Source organism: Temnothorax americanus, unplaced genomic scaffold, assembly GCF_048541705.1.
Source record: "Temnothorax americanus isolate GAGA-0224 unplaced genomic scaffold, ASM4854170v1 Scaffold1, whole genome shotgun sequence".
Classification (NCBI taxonomy): domain Eukaryota; kingdom Metazoa; phylum Arthropoda; class Insecta; order Hymenoptera; family Formicidae; genus Temnothorax; species Temnothorax americanus.
In genome coordinates, this window is record NW_027509230.1 from 8,985,038 (window position 1) to 9,005,573 (window position 20,536).

The 20,536-nt window shown below is 37.0% G+C and overlaps 2 protein-coding genes across 23 annotated transcripts in view; one reads left to right on the forward strand and one right to left on the reverse strand.

Moving 5' to 3' along the window:
- LOC143895928 (LIM and SH3 domain protein F42H10.3-like) overlaps positions 1-9,129 on the forward strand; it is a 30,746-nt gene extending 21,617 nt beyond the window's left edge. The window contains exons 3-6 of one of the 2 annotated variants that reach the window (XM_077403430.1): positions 1,982-2,253; positions 3,079-3,282; positions 4,369-4,523; positions 4,813-9,129. In XM_077403430.1, coding sequence (XP_077259556.1) covers positions 1,982-2,253; positions 3,079-3,282; positions 4,369-4,523; positions 4,813-4,992 — 811 coding nt within the window. In that variant the 3' untranslated portion in view covers positions 4,993-9,129. The remainder of the gene's footprint in view (positions 1-1,981; positions 2,254-3,078; positions 3,283-4,368; positions 4,524-4,812) is intronic. The other variant, XM_077403433.1, reaches the window with a different exon arrangement.
- Positions 7,753-20,536, reverse strand: part of Tm1 (tropomyosin 1) — a 40,546-nt gene continuing 27,762 nt past the window's right edge. For 5 of the 21 annotated variants that reach the window (XM_077403256.1, XM_077403207.1, XM_077403178.1 and 2 more), the window contains 5 exons: positions 18,703-18,773; positions 17,338-17,413; positions 16,907-16,969; positions 15,775-15,844; positions 14,437-15,057 (listed from right to left, as the gene is read on the reverse strand). In XM_077403256.1, the coding sequence (XP_077259382.1) occupies positions 14,975-15,057; positions 15,775-15,844; positions 16,907-16,969; positions 17,338-17,413; positions 18,703-18,773 (363 nt within the window). In that variant the 3' untranslated portion in view covers positions 14,437-14,974. Of the gene's footprint in view, positions 9,614-10,024; positions 10,660-14,436; positions 15,058-15,774; positions 15,845-16,632; positions 16,696-16,906; positions 16,970-17,337; positions 17,414-17,844; positions 17,916-18,702; positions 18,774-20,536 lie in introns of those variants that run through there. The other 16 variants (XM_077403297.1, XM_077403303.1, XM_077403235.1 and 13 more) reach the window with 8 other exon arrangements.

A 20,536-nucleotide genomic window follows, 5' to 3' on the forward strand; every position in this document is an offset into this window, starting at 1 on the left:
ACAATGAACTATCCCTCGTCTTCTCCGAACAAAGAGAGTCAGAGTGCATGCCTTATTATTCGTGCACGGTGCGCCGTAGTATTACGTAATGGCGTGGCACAATTACCGGGTCAGACAACGCGCCGTATATGGGAAACGAAGTCGTGACACAAATCTCGATTGCGCCTCGCGCGCATACGCCAGACACAAAGTCAGTTAATACTCGTACGTTATTACGTGCGATTTATACAAATTACTTTCGACAATTGTTTTACACGCACGATCCAAGAATATATACGATTGATTATATAGCACCGCGAAAGATGTTATTAAAAATATGTTTATTTAAGAAGAAAGAGCAGTCTCGCGCAGTTTCATTTAATTTATAACAAAAAATAGTGTTCTTATATAAATAATTAATTAAAAATTAAAAGTTTTGCGTTTACCCAAACAAATGAGTTTATAGCACATGAAACGTGATAGAAAGTTATAACAGGTAACGGGTTAACGTACCGGACATTTCAATTATCAACACAATGCAAAGCGTTTCCTTAATTGCGCCAGCACCGGCATTTTTAATGCGGATCGCAATACGATACTGTCGATACGTTCGCGCGTGTTATACTGAAATTGCATTCTCACGCGTGTCATTTATTGCACGTAAGTATATCGTTATGCGTTCGCGCGCCGATTTCTATCTCGTTAAGTATATGTATAAGTACCGGACAGTTACCTGTGCCGCGATTAAAGCAGTCGAGTACCCGGTTAGAAAGGTTTCTATCGAATTTCACTCGGCTCACCCGGTTGCTGGTCAATTAATAATTATCATTATTTTACGTTAACACGCGTCGTGTACGACAAAAAGCGTTTTACGCATGCGAGGCGATCGAATTATCCGCTTGAAATAGCTCGTTTGCGCGCACGCTCAATTCGCCAGGATATGTTAATCGCGCGGCAGCTTCAGAATATATCGCACCTCTTACCTGCCTAATTAATAAGTTCTTATAATTACAACGTGTTCGGACACGCATTGTTTGTCCAGAATATTAAATCGTCTAAATAATAATTACTTGTCGCGCAATAATTTAAAATTGTTGTCGCAATTAGATATTTCTTATCATTTCTACAATATTTTATTTTAATGTATAGATATGTGTTACTATTGTAATTAATGTTAAAATACTAAACGATATCAAATGAAAAACTATTTTATACTTGTATAGATAATAGATTAAAGTTTTTGAAACCAAAATTTACCCTACCTAAAAAAAAGATTAACTAGTTTAAAACTTTCTAGCAAAAAAAGGCCACGTATATATCAGTTATATAAATTTCATGCGTTTAATTTCCGTAAATTTTTATGCAGGTGCAGATAATATACTGTTTCGTAGAGTAGCGATGATAGCAAAGAATGCAAGTATCACGTTATCATGTTATCACGTGTGCGAGGCACACGTTAAGCGTGTTGTACGCATTACGTGATGTAGGAAATACGAATTTTTCGAACTCAATTGCGTAACCGTGACGTCGACGAACATATAAATCCGCTTTATGCTATTTTCCTCCTCGCGTCTATAATTATAGCTATCATAATCGACGTGCTGCACGAAGGATGCTCACGATAAGACTGACGTCGTTGACCGCTTGTCGTTCACTTGTAACTTGCATTAGTCAGCGCACTTCCACGTTTCCTTTGTGTAGGAGGTCGTCCCGGGGGAATCCATGTAAAATAATGCGAGAAGCTCGTATATGTGAGGTATTCTCGCTATAAAGAGAGAGAGAGAGAGAGGGAGAAAGAAACGCGAAACTGCAACTCATGTGAAGTACGACATACCGGGTGTAGCGAAACGGTGCTTTAAACTCAAAGTGACTTGCAGCTCTCGTCCGGCAGGTTTAAATGTACCGCAAATGTATACCCCCCGCGCTCTTTAGCGTTGGTCAGATAATTTCTCGCAGCAACGTCGTTCCTTGTCAGTGACAAAGTTCTTATCTTTCTCGGTAGACACATACCAAAAGCCAAAGCCACCACGATGGCGGAGACACCGGAGCTGAAGCGTATCGCGGAGAACACGAAGATACAGAGTAACGTCAAGTATCACGCCGAGTTCGAGAAGGCGAAGGGGAAGTTTACGCAAGTGGCGGACGATCCGGAGACTCTCAGAATCAAGCAGAACAGTAAGATTATCTCAAATGTCGCTTATCACGGCGAACTTGAGAAGAAGGCGATCATGGAGCAAAAGAGGACAATGACCGGAGAAAATGGCGAGCAAATAGGTAAGAACTTTTCAACGGTGCGTTTGCGTGTATATATAAATGTTTTCTTTCTATTACTAATCGTGTTTTTTTAGTTTAAAAAGATGTAATAAAATAATAGGAAATATAACCATACGTTTTTTTGTTTCGGATATTTTATTGTATCGTTTTAGACTGTAACAAATAAGCGTGTAAAAAACTTACTGTCACAAGCTTAAAAAGATCATAAACTTGCTATGGCAAAGTTTGTCACGTGATTTTTGAATTAGCTTTGGGAAAATGTCATTGATTAAAACTTAAAACGTAATCTGTAATTTGATTAAACGGTTGGGAATATCTTCTTTTTATTTTTTATATATATTGGCGTATTTTACAACTTATACAATTCTTTTAACAAGTTATGTAACTTTTCGTCTAAAATAATTCTCTATCAGTAATCCTACATATACGATTTTAATCATATATAATTACATGTTTAACTTTTAACGTCTCAACTGTTGATTAACGACGATTTACGTAATGGTATCTATGTAATCATTAAATTGCAGATTATACATTATATGTACGCATCAATATTTGTGGGTTCGTTATGTATACTAATATATGGTTTGCATTTCATTTAAAGTTGTTTATACATTAAGTATAATACACACGTATTGCTGCAATCCATCCACCAAAACGGCGTGAAAATCAGACAAAATTCAGACGGACCCTTATCACTTTTGTTTCCATCTTCATGATTCATTAGTCATCACGTCACTCGCCATACCGTTCGTGGTGGGCAGATCGCAGATCGCTTCTTGTTGAACGTATCGCTAGCCTTTCTTTCGTGCATTGTTGATATAGAGTACGTAGAGTACACAGACGGTACGATTTCACCTGCGTCGAGCATAAACGCCAATCCGCCGCCTGCAAGGACGGCGAATTCGCCGGTACAGAGGACACCAGGTAGGATCGCCGATTACGATCCCCTTAGCGAAGCGAGGCCGAGTCCCTATTCCGCAAGGCAAGCTGCCACCACTGTCATTTATACGAGCGACAAGGGACCAGGTGCGTTTACCTTCGCCTTCGTGGCTGCAATCGCTGCAGCAATCTTTCGCTGTGTAAAGAAGTTGCATGATAGAGTTATAACAGAGAATAATTGCGTTAATTTTAATGCGATTCGTAGTAAGAAATCAATAACATTCTATAATAAAATATTAATTTTTATAATTAATATTCTATAATATTAAAATATTATTATTTCGTGAATTTTATATAACGTAAAACGTATGCAGAACGAAGTAATGAGATAACAAAAAAGTCTTGGCTTGAGATAACAAACGAATCCGATTTGCATATTTAATATGTAACATTTTTTTATTACATTATTACTTTTGAATTCTAATGCGATTAATGTTACGATCGATACTTGGGATTTGTGTTATTTACGTCCACGGACGATTATACATTCGTATAGCTGTATCGGAATTATGTATTCACGGCTGTGTCCCAATAATTAAGATTCGCGAAAGATCAACGAAGGAAGAATTTTAATGATATATTTTTTTACCGCGAGATCGCATTCTGCGACTATTTTACGATCGTGTGGGACGGAACCCGCGTCCACGCGTAATTGGTTTTAATAGATCGTGCTTTAATCGGATTATTCTTTTACGGAAGACAAACGCTTAGCTATTCCTATTGTATCACGCCAGACTTATATATATTACGATCGTGATGTCGCCCAAAGCTTTTATTGTCTCCTCAGACTTAAACGCTCGTATACTTGCATCATTACGCCTTTATCGTTGTCACACGCGATTCATCACAAAGACAAATCGTCGAAGCAATTTGCACTGGAATTAATCGTTGCGACATTGCCGCGTGCACCTTGTTGGGAAAATAGAAAGTGTAATTGCGCCTTTGTTTAATGTTCCTCATTCTGCGGTTCCGTGTTCCCTCCTCGCTCAAACCCACGGAATTATTCATGTGGTAGATCGCAGGATCGCGTCAAATAACAATTGTTACTAACTGGAGGACAAGAGGATGGTTACGGAACGAATTAAGCATTTTTACCGTAGCGTATATAAATGTAGAAAATCATTTGTGTTTATACGTCGCACATAAAATATTAAAAATACGACGCGTTTGCAGTGACGAATCCACCGACACGAAAAATCGGCTCGGTTGCTGACATCGACCCAGTGAACGAATATTACGGATCGTTAACGCCGGCCACAACGATAAACAATAATCAACATCAACCTCAGCATCAACATCAATCACCGCCACCGCCCTCCAACGTTGGAGTAAATATCTTTTTTATTGCCTATTGTTGCATTGTGCTGTCTTTTGCAACTTATTTGTTACGCGATATAAAACTCACATGTCTACTAATACATGAAAGGAATACATTTCATGGAAAGAATTTATTAGACTGTTACAAAATGAACTTTTAAATAAGCTTTTTAAACAATTGGGACCAAAATAGTATAAAATATTGGCAGAAAGTAGGTTTTTAAATGTATAATATGCAAAATGAATATGCATCAGTTTTACGTTATCTCTGTTTTCTATAACGATGTTTTTTTTCCTCAGAGAGTGTACAGAGCGATGTATGACTACGAGGCGCAAGATCTCGACGAGGTGAGCTTCTGCGACGGTGATTTGATCGTCAATTGCACAGCCGTAGACGAGGGTTGGATGACTGGACTGGTGCAGCGTACGGGACGACACGGCATGCTACCCGCTAATTACGTCGAACCGGCGCAGATTTAAATATTTTTCAGGTCGAGCTTTCATTCGCTAATTGTTGGCCGCCACTTCGATTAGAGTGCTTAAATTAGGGCGCTTTGGGAAGCCACCCGAAGAGAGAGATAACGTTAAAAAAATTTACGTGATACAATACTCGAGATAACGCTTCTACTCGGCTCTTGTTACTCGGCCGAGATAATATGTTTGATCGAAACGGAAAACTCATCTTAGAAAATCAGATAATCAGATTTGATATAAATTTGAGCTTTGATATGAATTTGATTACTTTTCTATCTTGATATCAACTTGTCCATGATGTCTGTTTGGATAAAGTTGAGTATTTCACAATATTTTGCTATATTATTGATAAAAGAAACAGATTTATGAGAATAAATACCAAAATCAGTTTTATAAATACCCGAAGACGTACGTCTTGAGTATCCAGAAGTTGAGTATAACTTGACTACTAGATGACAAAGTTTCGTATATTAGAATTCCATGATGGGACCAAACTTTACATAACTGCAATAAATTATGCCGATTGCAATTAAAATTCTAAACAACTGTGAAGCGACACAAGCCTTGATCAACAATTAAGAAGAATTAAGTATAAGATATTTCTTCTGCAATGCAGTTTTAAAGCGTCACTTTTATTTTTTTATTCTTAGCCACAGTTATATCATTCCTCCGTTTTGATATGTTTTTTAGAATTTAAATTATACTATTAAAATATAAATATCAAGAAAAAACATTAATTTGGTTCAATTGACAGTTGACTTTACGGACCTTTTTTTGTTAATCATTATTTTTATTGACGAGAATTTTATGTTACTTGTTATTCGATATAAACTCTGACTAACACGTCAATTAGATAGATTTTTATATTTCCGACCATTTTGCATTTATAAGTAGTTCTATATTTTTGTTTTTTATAATAATATATTATCTCTTCTTTTCTTTTACTTTTTCGGAAATACTTTTCACAAAATAATATTTTAGTTATAATATCCAAACTTTTTTCTGAACGAAACGTAGGACGAAATCTTCCCTTATATTCAAAAAGAAATAATGCAATGTGCCTTATACGTATAGACTGCTAATTAGTAGCGGTATGGATTTTTTATCATAATGTAAATTATACGAAAGTGTATCGGAATAGGATATTCAAAGAAATATCAACAAATTTTTACTTGCCGAATTAATGTAGTTTAATTTGATGTAAAAAAAATAATTGATATAATCCTCTACCTCTTCCCCTAAAGATAAAGCAGATTGAAATGATGAGAAACATAATATTATTGACGCAAAAGATGCTGACACTTGCCTTCCTTTTTGATAAAATATGAAAATTATTGTTAGGTACCGTTACTGATTTTCAATTAATATTAACGATCTAAATATAAATTAATTAACCCATATTTTATTATATAGTTCTTAAGTTTTATTTCGTATGGTCAGAGAGAAACTCTCTGGTATGGTCCACATTATGCTTCGCATTTCTCTCCAAAATTCCATTTACATTGTTGACGTAATTATATTATTTGGTTGACGATTCTGAGGTTACCGAACATGAGATTTTATCGAAAATCAATTGATATTTAGTTTATCTTAATGTCGAGCACTTTTTATGTAATTTTAAAAGCGCAATATTAACCGTATTGGCTAACATGACAACTAATTTTCTAAGATTTTTCTACTTTGGCGATAATCATGCCTATAAATTGATCCTAGATAAAATGTCGTGTTTACCACCACGGGGTGTTTCTTAGTGCCTTGTTATTGCGTGTTTAAATTAATATCAAACTGGTTCCTCAGAAATGTATCTACATCCCATTTACCTGAATAGGCAGATTATATTGTGGAACGATGTCCGATGGAACTGTACAGATCAACGAACCATGTAAAAGTTATAAATAATTCGTTATCTGCGAGTCACACGGTGATGTCGTTCGACCTCATTTATAAACGAAGAGAATGATATTTTTGGAAACACGTTATTCAGCACTCTTGTAATTATTAGCTCGCTGATAAGAGGATTTCATATTTTAATTGCAAGGTACAGAAATATATGTTAGCGTTGTGTTTAGACAAATATTATATTATCATAGCAAATCATAAATAATGAATATGTATGTTATGTAAATCTATGGTCATTATTATTTTTTTTTTTTTTTAGTAATTGCACGCTCAAATACTGCATCCCTTTTCTATCTTCTTTTATCGATGAAATTCCTTTCTTCGTTATGAAAATTCCTAGTCTTCTGAAAAAACAAGTCGCAAAGATGCATGTACATCGTTTTTTTATCACAGTATATATAATTTATTTTCATTCGCACATACCTATTTAGTCATAAACTTGATATTCGCAAAGAAGGATCCTTTCGTTTGTATATAAATGTGTTGTTTCATTAAGATAAACATTATGTTAAGAGAGATAAACATTATTGTTTCTTCACAGAGTTTAACGAATGACTGTTCTTATAATTTATTTTTCTAATAATACTATGTTTATATTTTTCTTTGGATATTAAAAGAGCATCTATCTTGACATGACCACGCGCTAAGTTTTAATATCACGACGATGGTAGAGTTATTAATACTATTTGAAGAGACATTGCAAATTCCACTGATGCCGCTGGCATTCAGCGTTATCGCAAAGCAATCAATACTCAGCCATGTAACAGATGATCGCGAATTCAATTAACTGTGAAACAACGTTATAGCCAAACAATTCTTAACGTGACGAGATTGCAAAATCGAGTAAAAACATTTAGTATGCAGAGATATAAAATATGCATATTTATTGAAAGTAATATAAATACAATAAAATGATGATTATCACATAAGATAGTCAAGATTCGCTGCATCAAGTGCATGTTTGAAAGTCTCTGAGCTTGGTCCGTCACAAGATTTATCGTCAATCCCGGTAACTTGCGTGATCATGCGTGAAACCGCTGAATTAATATTGGAAAAGATTAAAGACTAAGATATATATACCATTTTTCAGCATTAAGGTATGTTGCCGAAAGAGCCGTGGATGTATCGAACTTGTTCGACCTCGCAATTCAATCATTTCAAGCGTACATTTGTCACATTTGTAATATCGTTCTATCTTTGTTAGAGATTTCATTTCTGTCATATGTCATAATCCAACCCAGATTGCTTTGCAAACCTTTCTAATACATCATAGAAGCAACTTTGTATTGTATGCTATAATGAACACTATATCTCGTTTCGTTAAAACGAGATATTTCAGCAAGTCAATCGGTAATTCATCAATATTTTTGACACAATACTGCACGATACAACATAGAAGCGTGGCTTGAAAATATGGATGATACATGGGTACTCCTTAATATGTAATGGAAAGAAACTTAAGCGTTAGCCCGACTAATTAGACCGCACTGTCTAATCGTACGGTGGAATGTGCAAATATAAAGAAGATTCATGGTTAATGATGAATGTGTTAGCGCTGCTTCTTGAACAAGATGGAAATGTTATAAGCAGGAAATGTTTGTCAGTTATTCGTATTAGATGTTAATTGTATCGGTGTTATTTATTAGCTATTTTTTTTAGACTTGTGTTTTTACGACAGATACAAATTGGTGTAATTACGTCGAAAGAGATTTGTACAGTTTATTTTAATTTCCTGCTTATATAAGTGTGCCCTGAACACACTTGTCGCAATGAATGTTGCGTAGGATGTTATATTCAAGGCCATATGGACTTAAAATGAGCGTGGGCAAAATCTAACTTTCGAGCAAACGTTTTTTTTGGGCCCGTACATCTGTTAATGAAACAGCGCGACTTTTGGTAATATTCAGCGTAAATTGTGCGGTTGAGCAAGATGAAAAACAATGTATCTCGCAACGAGTTCCCTAACAACTAATGCCGTTACAGATATGAGAAGCTACGCGAATTTAGGGGCTAATACTGCGCGTACAGATCTCGACGGAAATAATGCAATTTATTGGACGTGAGGGATAAGATAAGACACCTTGGTGTGCAGGGATACCAGGCGCAGGTAACAGAACCGATGCTGCAATAAATCATCGCCGTCATTGAATGGGAAATTCGTGCCAGGTATTGGAAGAGTACGTATATATTTTTGCTTCCGAAAGAGTGTTATTCGGACTCGCAATTTTTCTTTATGCGATCTTACCGCCATTCGAAAAAGATTTCGTTCCCGAGGCAATTTCTATGTAAAACTTTACAAAATGACGCTGGACGAGCCTGCTCAAACGTAGATTTCGATCGAGCCGAAGGAATGTAGAACGCATGACGGTTCGCCTTCAGCGAAAAACTCGGCTTAACGGTTAAGCCACGCGCGGTTAACGCTAAATGACAGCAATCTCATCCTCCTCGTCCTCGACTTTCCTCCAGCGAATACTGTGTAGAATGCTAATGTAATGCCCGGACGAGACGACGTGTGGCGAAGAGTCCGCGTGCTGGCAGTGTCGTTTTGTCATAGCGTGAACGAACCGTTTCTTTCTTTCTTTTTTCTCTCGTTTTTTTTTCTTTCCCCCGCAACACCCCCAGTCATACGCATTTTAGCCTGCCTGCTAATATCCGGCGAGGTCGGCGAACGTCTGATCCATCTCGTCGGCGATCGCTTTGTATTTACAGCGCTCGTTAACCAGCACGTCTGCAACGAGAAGGGAGGGAAAACGTGGTATTAGTGGACGGTACGATGGTTAATCGGGTGTACATTTTAATATTTTTTTTTAATTGGAAAGAGAAAGAAAGAACGCAAAGAGCACACAATCTTCGTGGTTGACGTTTTGAGATTGGAGCGACTTAAAGAGTAGGATGAAGGAAAATTTATGCTTGTAGCTGGATAGAGGTCCTGTTACCTAAAACCTGAAAAATAGCATTGGCTTTTCGGTTCGGAAAATAAAGTATAAGATTGAAGCCAATATATATATATATATATATATATATATATATATATATATACATATTTGGAAAAATATTTTCAGAATAAAATGTCTCGCAGTCCATTTTACCTCGTTAAGGAACAGGGTGTTTCGGGTATGAAAGAAAGCAAAACAGCACGTCAAATTCTATATAGGTATTTTATTTATCCTATTTTCTGAAGTATTTTAGAAACAAAAGTGGTCTTGTACAGCTTTTCGACAATTTTAAATCGCGAGAGCTACTTATTTGACGGAAAGATTATCAAGGATATACTTTTAGAATTCAATAACATTTTATTAGTGACACGTACAGAAAGTCGGATGTGTACTGTACTTTTCTTTTTGCTCCATACTTATCGCACGTTCAATTACCGAAGCAGCGTAATGCAATTAGAACTGCGCTAGAAATTGTTTTTTGATTGCAATTGTAATTTCGATCTAAGCGGCGTTTTCGAAATAAATAATTAAATAATCGCGGCTCAGTGGCCGAAAGATCCGGTAGTGGAGTCGTTGATAAATAGAAAAAAGTGAAGTATATTGAACGCGGAACGTATTTATAGTACATTGATTTTAGTTACGATGACGAAAGCAATACGCGCGTCGGACGGCCGTGACTCGACCGAACCGCACGATGTCGATAATTCGATTAACGGCCCAATAATTCGACAGCGGACGCGGATATTCGGACAGCCGATTTAACCAACCAATTCGGTGAAGGTGAGGTCCAGGTCGTCGCAGATGTATTTGTACTTCTCCTTTTCGTGGACGAGCTCGTCTGCAAGAAAACGTAGCGTCGTTAGAACGCATTCGGCTATACCGTATCCTCGGTCGGTTGTACTTTGATACGTTTGATATGAATTAGGTGCATTGATAATTTGCGCGAACTTTAAGATAAAATTGAATGATATCATGAACTTCGATCCTTCGTTAATTATCGCGTATACATGGAATGTTTGATTTTAAGCGATGTGAAAAGAAGGTATATAGAAATATTTTTGCACGACCGTTTGGAAAGGATTCTTTTAGAAGGCGCTCGCGGTCGGGAAGCTGTGGTTTCAGCAACGAGAGCGGGTTAAAAAAGCGTAGGCAGGTAACTTACGGAAGATGTGTTAAGCGCAAGCTAGATTTTTAAGAAAGGCTTTCGGTATTTTTTTTGTCGAAGCGTTAGGAGAATGGTTAGTAGCCGCGTTACACGCCATAGAGCTCGAAGAACGCATTATCCAGGCCGTCCCCGACCTCCTTGAATTTCTCCTTTTCGGTCACCATCTCATCTGCAAGCATTCGCAACGTTATAGATAGCCGTTAATTAGTTAGAGAGACTTCGTCTACTGCGTGGCGTGTAAGGTGCTCGGGGAAAAGAAGTGTCGAAGAGATGAAAAGTGTTTAATATTGTTAATACCGCGCTAGAGGCAGGATCGGCCAAGCAGGATAGCGGTGAAAATAATTGAATTTAAATTAAATGCTCAATACGTTTAGATAAGTAACACGAATTTTAACGCGTGCGGCTAAAGATGATTCTTCGATTATTTCTATTATCGCCATGTTCGCTAAATTCCTTTTGTTAGATATAATTTGTACCTTATATCTATTCTCTTAACTCTATATTAATAATTATATATTATTATGGTAATAATTTATATCTATGCTATTTTTAACTTTACGGCAATAACTTTCTTCATGTATTCCTCTAAGTGTGTTTTGACAATTAGACATGTTACTCATGAAAATAATTCTTTTTTATGATGAAATATCATTAATATAATTTTGTGTATCAGTATGATTGCGCAAATAAATCAAATTGGAAAATCTTTATATCTATAAAATAATTATTTCATGATAAATGAGAGACAATCGTGAAGTTTCGATATTGTAAATAGGGAGATTTGTCATGCATTAAATAGCAAAATCGGATTAAGCAGATTTACTCACCGTAAATATAAGGTATACGTACTACCACACTTTCTTCCTTCATCATGCATTTTGTTATGAGACTGTCTAACAACAAGGCGATCACAGTGTTATCGCGTTGAACAGTAGTTATACGTCGTTATGTTAACGGTGAAGGATTAATGTTAGCGCAGGTAAAAAAAAAAGAAAAGAATAACGACACAAACAAAAACAAACACACTCTTTTTTCAAAATTAAAATATATATTATAAACAGTTTTATAATAATAGCAATATATAATAATCAATTATTATTACAATGATATTAGTGTTATTATCGTTCCATATTCATTTTATTAATATTAAGTAAATTAATAAACTAAAACTCTCTCTTAAACTCAAGTATCTGCGTTTTCCGTAATTTTTAATATTATTCAGAAAAAAAAGAATTGTAGCTAACAAAAATCAACGATAGGAAATGTAGGTAGGTCTCGTGGTTGTGCTTTTCGCGATTACTTTCCTGATTTTTAAATAACGCTTGCTCGTGGCGGCGTTAAATTAGAGAACAAACGGTCGCGATATTTCCGGGTGGCCATTCGATAACGTATGTGTTATACTCCATTTTGAATCGGTTCATCGTCATCTTCGCATGCATAAAGATATAACGTTTATGAGGTACACAATTCAAAATAGTCCGAATTTCCGACATTATTTGACCAACAACGTGGATATTGATATCATACGTGATCATAAGTCACGTAACAATTAATACGCTTACTATGTTGACACTACAACTGTATCAACCAAATATCGATTTGTACAATACAAATCAACGCGATGTTGACGAACTATAAAAAGCTAATTATTAAAATTAAAGCCTTTATATGAAAGGCAAAACGTTTATATTTTTTCGTCGTCAGGAGTCGTCAATCCTGAAATATATTCGATCTATTCCATTAGGTTCATCGTTAGCTTTATGATTGCTCAAATGATCATGAGAGCGATGATAATATACATGCATTTATATATCGGAACGGGAAGAGGACGATGCACATTCCTACATCAAAAGGCCATCCAAGAATATGTTGCAGGAAAAGTGCTACAAGAATAACCGTGACGGATTACGACATCGAGGTCGGGGCAGTACACGCGACATAAATTACGCTTTTTTTTTCAATAGAAAGAAAAAAAGATTGGAAGAGAACGTTTCTCCACGGAATTAGCCGATGCTCGATGACGAGCGTGAAATAGCAGTAACATTAACGACAACTGTATCAATTAATAGTAATAGTAATAATAATTCGTGGCGAACCAAGCGCCGCGAAGTGGAATATCGGATATGCGTTATTTCGACGATCGATCATTATATTTCCGGATCTCTCATTCGCTGTTACGTTTCGAAACGAAGCACGTTCCCTGCATCGAAGGTTTGACGTTGGCCGTGGTTAGTATTTATATTGTAAATATATACAGGCACGATCGGTAAAAAATATCAGAATGACTCAGCTAGCACGGGAAGCTGTTGCGGCATGGACAAAATAGCCAGTTGCTTCCCTGTTTGCATCTCAAGTATTATGATCAATTTTTCGTAGGCTCGAAGATAAACCACTCTGTAAACGTGATACACGCATATGTCTTGCATAGGCCAGATAATTCTCGATTATTTCGTACGACGAGGAAAAAAAAGGGCTTTGAATTCTGGCAATACTACGTTGGTGATATAATTGTAATTGTTTGATTGAATATTGCACAACGAAGACAAAGACGTACTACGAAAATATATATTTTTAGAAAAATTTCTGGGAGGGCTTGGCAGTGGAATCCTCTCAAATGCACGATTATTGCATCATTATCGTCTTTGCTTTCATCGGCGGCAATGAGAAGATAACGCGACGCGACATAGTCTCGCTGACAGACGAAAGAAACTGACGAATATCTTCTCGCGCGAGCTGAGCCGCGTGGAATGCGGAATGTAAAATGATGCGAAAAGTAAATGAACACTCTGTGTCCCTCCATTATATACAGTCCTGCTACGCGTATTGTATCGAGAGAAGCACGCGCAAATTCGATGAAATGCTCGACTGAGCGAATCAATTAAAGGATAAAAAAAATTTTCATAAGTCACTTTTAAAAGATTACTCAATAATCGTTTATCTTTAATGGGGAGAAGGAGCCTGACTTCAGGTATCAGACGAGTCGAGCGTAGTTTACTATATAATTATATATTAATTACAATATTATAATTATATAATAGATCATATTTGAACGTCTTTGGCGCATAAAATTGATACGCTCGAGAAAATTGGTTTCAAATTTCCCATCGAACTTCTTCTCTCGGTACAAACAATCCGATCCGTCTCGTCTCCGTTTCTTTCATTTTTTTTGTCTCTAATCCCTACTCACGTATTCCTCCCACGGCCAGTAATTGTTTTCGTATAACGAATTCAAATCGCAGCGAGCTCGAAAACGCCTCAAACCCGTCGCAACCATGCCTCAATTTTTCTCAAATTAAAATTTAAAGGCAGACTAAGCTAAAATCTAAAGCTAAAAAAATCAGATTTCGATTACAAGTAACTTCATATTATGTACGGAACTATCCTGCCGTCTGTCCTTGTCGCGTATTACCTTATTCTTCCTCGTTCTTCCTCCTTTTTCTATCTTTTACATCCTCTCTCTCTCTCTCTCTCTCTCTCTCTCTCTCTCTCTCTCTCTCTCTCTCTCTCTCTCTCTGTCGTACCGATCATTTCGTTCTGTATCTTCCTTACTCTTCCTCGCACGCATACATACACATTTTCTACACTTCCTCTCATCTTACATCAGTCTCTGTCTTGCGTCACGTGCATACAAATAGACACGCGATACGCACGACACACGTATACACACACATACACGCTTGAGCATTGAGCACATCAAGCACGCATAATACGTACACGCGGATGGACGTAATGGAGGGTATAAGGCTAGCCTAAAGACTGCATTTTTATTCGTTAATGTAAGGTGTGCACCACGAAGCGCTCGCGCTGTAACGGCGTATTTGTTTCTCTCATTCACTTCTCGTTGCCGCCGTTCTGCTATTTGCATCCGTTTATTTTTCTCTCTCTTTTGTTCTTTTTTCTCCTATATCTATCTCCCTTTCGGATGTTCTCTCGCTCTCTACAAACGTTCTCGCGTTTATGCGTTTCCGTCCGCCGCGAAAAACACGATTTACATGTTCTGGATGTCATGCAGGGTGGCCTCCATCTCCTCCTGTAGCAATTTGTTTTTCTCTCTCTCGGCCGCGAGGTCGTCTGCAAAGATCACTGGTTAAAGGGAAGTAACACACACGGCAAGCCACACGCGTAACACACTGCGTTTCGGCGGTTAGATGGGTAAATGCGCAAATAAAATACGGCGCACACACACATATATATATCCACACAGGGTGAAAAAATAGGGTTTGCTTTACGATTGTCGAATAATTATGTTCCTATATATTGTATAATAATTAGGAATGTTCCTATATATGTTATAATTAGGAAAATTGACTAAAATAAATTCAAAATTTGATTTAACCATCTCAACTTAAGCTTTCTGGTTAGAAACATTCTTAGCAAATTCTCTAATCTCTCAAAAAAAGATTAAATTTATATAAGCAGTGATTATCGTAATAATTACTTTCTTCGGTATTGCTTTATTTATAACATCTGGTATCAGGAGTTCAAACCTTTTAAAGTGTGCACGGCATCGATTCTTTATAGGAACCTAAGTGCTTAAGTAGAAATGATTTCTAATCGTTCTCAATATCACTACAAAAACTTTTCCTTGAATTCTTTCTCTCTTTCCGCTTGATAAGAAATTCAATTCATATATTGTAAAATAATTGTTTATCTGAGATAAAATTCTATACTAACACATGTCGACGCATTTATTAAAAAAATTTAGTTGAATTCAAATAAATCGTGTTATTGAAAAGTATGATAATAATATATCAACGTGTACGTATTCTATTTTTGCCGTATACGCACCTTCGAGCCTGTCAACTTCCTTCTGGAGTTTCTGCACGGATCTCTCCGCGAACTCGGCGCGTGCTTCAGCCTGCGAAAACGCAATACTTTGTCAGTCAGAAAATTATACTTTTAAGTGAAATTATCTATCAATTTAAAAAAAAAAGAAAAACAGAGCAAGAAGTTGTCCGTTTTAATTATTTTATCTTATTGGGATCGTTTTTTAATAATTGCATGAAACAGAGATATAATCAGCAAGATTATGGTCGTTCTGTTTTTTCTTTTTTCTTTCTTTTTTTTTCTTTTTTTGAAATTGTTGAGATAATCAATTATAACTATCAATGCTTCACGCCATGCAAGTAAAACAATTTCCACGTCACACATGACTGCAATTACGCTATGTATCTGAATCTAGGCCTTGAAAGGTTTAGTTGCAACACTTATATTGCACGATTAATATGCTTTTATCGAGAACAATGCTTCACTCTCTCTTTTTCGAACAACACGATCAATGAAAAAAATAAACTTACGATAAGTACTTCGACACATTTGCATTTGTTGTACCTCGTGATGCGATCTATGAAACTTTATATTTCTAGGTATTCATACAGGCCTCGAAAATTTCTGGCGTTCTTTTTGTAAAATAGTTTTATACCTCACGTACAAATACAAAAATTAAATTAATTTCTTTTGTAATTATTTATCATATTTAAGTATCGTTTTATTTTCGAACCTTATTCAAAACATTAATTTTATATTTTTCTACATTTTAAAATAGTACAGATAATAATATAATCGAAATAAAAGTGGAAATTTCTGATACATATTATTTCAAAGTATTTTAATCCGTGGTAATCTTAATCCTTCGCTTTTACTTACCTCTTTTAATTGACTATCGAGAATCTTCACCTGGCCCTCGAACGTCTCCTCTCGTTGCGTCGCCTGTGTTTAATCAAGCACAACAAAAAAACAAAACGAGCTTTCGTTAGTTCACCGCAACGCAGAAAACACTGTTTAGTTACTTCTAAAATAATGGGGTCAGATGCAAAACGACAGGGGCACGCGAGTTAATATTTTAGTGGCAAGACCTACGACGCGAGGATGGATCACACGTTAGAAAATGCAAAGCAAGACACTCCCAAAGGATGTGTACCTCCTTTAGACGGGTGGTAAGGGTCTTAATTTGGTTCTTGTATTCCTCCTCGCGCTGGTTGGCCTACGTACAATCACGTAAATATTATTTCTTATACGATGATTTAACGATAATTTTCTCCGAAATATACCAGCGATAAAATACCTTAGAACGTTTAAGAGAAGGTACTCGTTTCAAAATTAATGCTTGATCCAATTATTAGCATATACTTTCATCGACATAATTTATGATTTACAATTAAATTGGGTATTATAGAAAAAACGGTATAATGCACTTTCTTATTCATAATATTTTCCGGCATTTTAGACACGAGTTAATTGGTGATTAAGAAAATCTTTATAATATAAAATGAGAATTGGGGAGGCGATATGATCCACGGAATTGTTTCGTTCTGATTGCGCTGTACATGGGGCGTAAAATAAATCATTTACCTTTTCCTCGGAGACCTCGAGGGACTTCAAGTTATTGCCGACGACACGCAATTCTTCTTCAAGCTCGACAATCTTGCTGTAAAATTAATTAGCCATTTAATATTGAAGTTTATGAATTGTAAAGGAAAAAATATTAAAAATTGCAGACAAACGTTTTCAATATTTTTGTATACATGTATACATTTTATATTTTTTAGGAATATAATTAAGTAATACCAGAAGTTATTTGAGAATAATGTATAAGGTGAAATTCATCAAGAAAAAAATTTATCTCAGTATAAAAAAACATTATATTTTTATCGTAATATCGAGTCTTTTTGTACCAATAAGAAATTTTTTAATGTACAGTATATAAAAATTGTTTTGCCTATACATTTTAATTTATTGCACCGTTTGTCAGTAATTTTAACTTCTGAACGATATAACGAGCGAACGACAAAAGAGTTGCATAGCGCTGCACATGAAGGAAAAGGGACATGGCGAACACATGCGTGTGATTGCACTTACGATTCGGAAAGCTCGGCCTTCTCTTCGGCACGCTCGAGATCCTGCTCCATCATGACTAGTTTCCTGGCGACCTGTGATCAACAGCCACACGTGTCATGCGCAAAAGCAAAGGTAATGGAAGTGGTCATGAAATAGTAATACAAAAAAATTAAAAAAATATATTAGGTATCGGCATGCAGAGACGCATAAAAATCCTGGCTTCTAGGGCTCCATCCGGCTGCTACAAGATTAGTGCGAGTGCACTGTGCCACAACGTTAATTAAAATTACACATAGGATCGCATCTACGTCTATAGGTAGCTATTTAATGCAAATGTTTTATAGATCAAGCAATTAAATAAAATTAGATAAATGATTTCGGATGTATTTGAAAAAAATTAATAAGCTCAACTGCAGTTTGATGTGATTCAACATAATTTTGGCTTATTTAGACGTAGATGGTGTCGTGGAAAAGCCATTATTACCATTGAGGTATTATTCAGTAGGCTTTTACTTAACGATTAGATTGACGGTTCGTAATTCTGGCTCTCCACGACAGAAAAGGTCTTACAACTGATACACTTAACAACAGCTTTTAATGGTAAAATGCGAGCACGAAAAGTGTCGTTATCGTGCAAAATGAGCACGGGCGTGGTTAAGGGGTATCTTCGCCTTCTTCGTCGTCGTCGACGAACGTGTTACGAGCTAACGGTGCTGTCAAAAGTTACGGCAGCGAGCCGAAGCACGGGCACGACGATGCATGAAATGGAAAGAAAGGGGGGCGGCTGGGTGAGACGAGAGGGGAGAAATACCACGGGATCGTTCGCAGTTCGGGCAAAAGGTGCCGGACCAAAGATGCCTATATAAAAATGATGCTTACGACTCTCCAGCCTCGGCACGCTCCTCGGCGCGTTCTAGATCGGCCTCAACCATGGCCAATTTACGGGCGACCTGTATAAACGACACACACATACGATTTCTAACATGTGTTGCTTTCTACCACCACCTCTTCCTCCTCCTCCTCTTTCTCCTCGGCGACCACGCCGCCTCTGAAAACTCCGGAGGCGGCGGGATGGCGAGCCACCGGCGTCTCGTCGTCGTCATCGCCGTCGTAGCCGTGATTGGAAGAGTTACGGTCTTAGGGAGAATTTTCTCTCCTTACGCTCAAAGCCTGCTGACGAGCTGGTGCGGTGGCCTTTGCGTTTAACCCGCACATATGCAAAGTTATGCCTCTCACGAGAAAAAAAGGGAGCTACGCATTTTTGGCGACAAACGTGATCTTTAATAGAGCGAGATAATTTTTTGTATTAATGGTTCTCACAGAATTCATGTACGCTTATTTTTCAAGTTTATACGTATCTCCGAATTCGCGTTCAAATTAAAACATGTCGTTAACGACAGGCTAAACTGTTGCGTTAACGCCAATTTTCTTCGAGCAATCTGCCTGAACGCTTCGCAAATGGGTAGCTTCTTCCAATCGGCCGCGCCGTCGAAAAAACAAACAGATCAGAGATACAGCACGCAAGTCGCGTCACGCAAATTGCAGCTCAATCCTGACGGACGAGTCCCGATGGACTCGTAAGCGCATGTAAGACAGCAATGTATGGTCACGCCAGGGAAAAAGATCGTCGTAGAGTTAAAACACCTTGAACACCTTTTTTCATTTGGATGCGTGCATTAGCCGTGACTATAGATGTGTCCGTAACTCTGTCCTACGACGATCTTTCACTTTCATGCAGCACAACTTTCGCACAATCGTGGCGCGATCGATCGTAAAATGGCTTTTCCATAGAAGTTTAATTGAGAGAGATTCGCGATTCGTGCGGGTCCGATTACTTATAGCTTCCGCGTTCTCTTCACTTCGCTCGTATCTCTTGACCTCGGAAATTTTCTATTACAATTAGTACAAACGATCTTTACGCACGAGACGCAGAATCGTTCGATGTATCTATGCTTGAGATTCGTATCAATTTGACCTCACACAGTCAGCATAATTGCGCGAGCAACTCGCGTAATACTCGATGAGGACTGACACCCGTGATTCCGAGGCGATAAAAACAAAGATTTTATTCAGCTCGTTGAGAAAATGCAAATCAGCGACGATCGCGTCGATTTTATAATCATAATGCGTTCGATATGGTATAAGGAAAATATGACGCATAATTTGTGCCAGTAGACTTCATCAATTTCGTGACGACCCGACCATTTTACGATGCAGTTGCGACACGATTTTCCGAATAAACGCCAGTTTGTAAATTGTAAGTCGTCTTATGTATATGCAAAAAAAAGTTTAACGGAGACATCGGCACACTCAGTTGCTGTTAGAACTTGTCGTCACCTCTGTAAGTTTCTGTAACGGTTAGGCAGTTAGATCGTTAATTAGGAGGTCAAAACAGACGACTGCGTGGAAACAACTATCTACTGAAATAAATTGGACAATTTGATTAAAATCAACTCTCGCACACCGCGATTAATTTTTGCGTATACCGTTAATTAACGACGATTTAACAGATCGCATGGAACGTCATCGGGTGGAAAAAATTAATTGATTGAAATTACGGTGAGCGTAGAAGTTTCAATAAAAAAGTTATGAATTCTCCGATGATAATCATCAATTTGCAAGAATTTTTCGTAGTTAAAAAATGATAAAGTGTTATTCGAGATAAACAAAAAATGTGCATTTTTCCAAAATTAATTAAAAATAACTAATATTG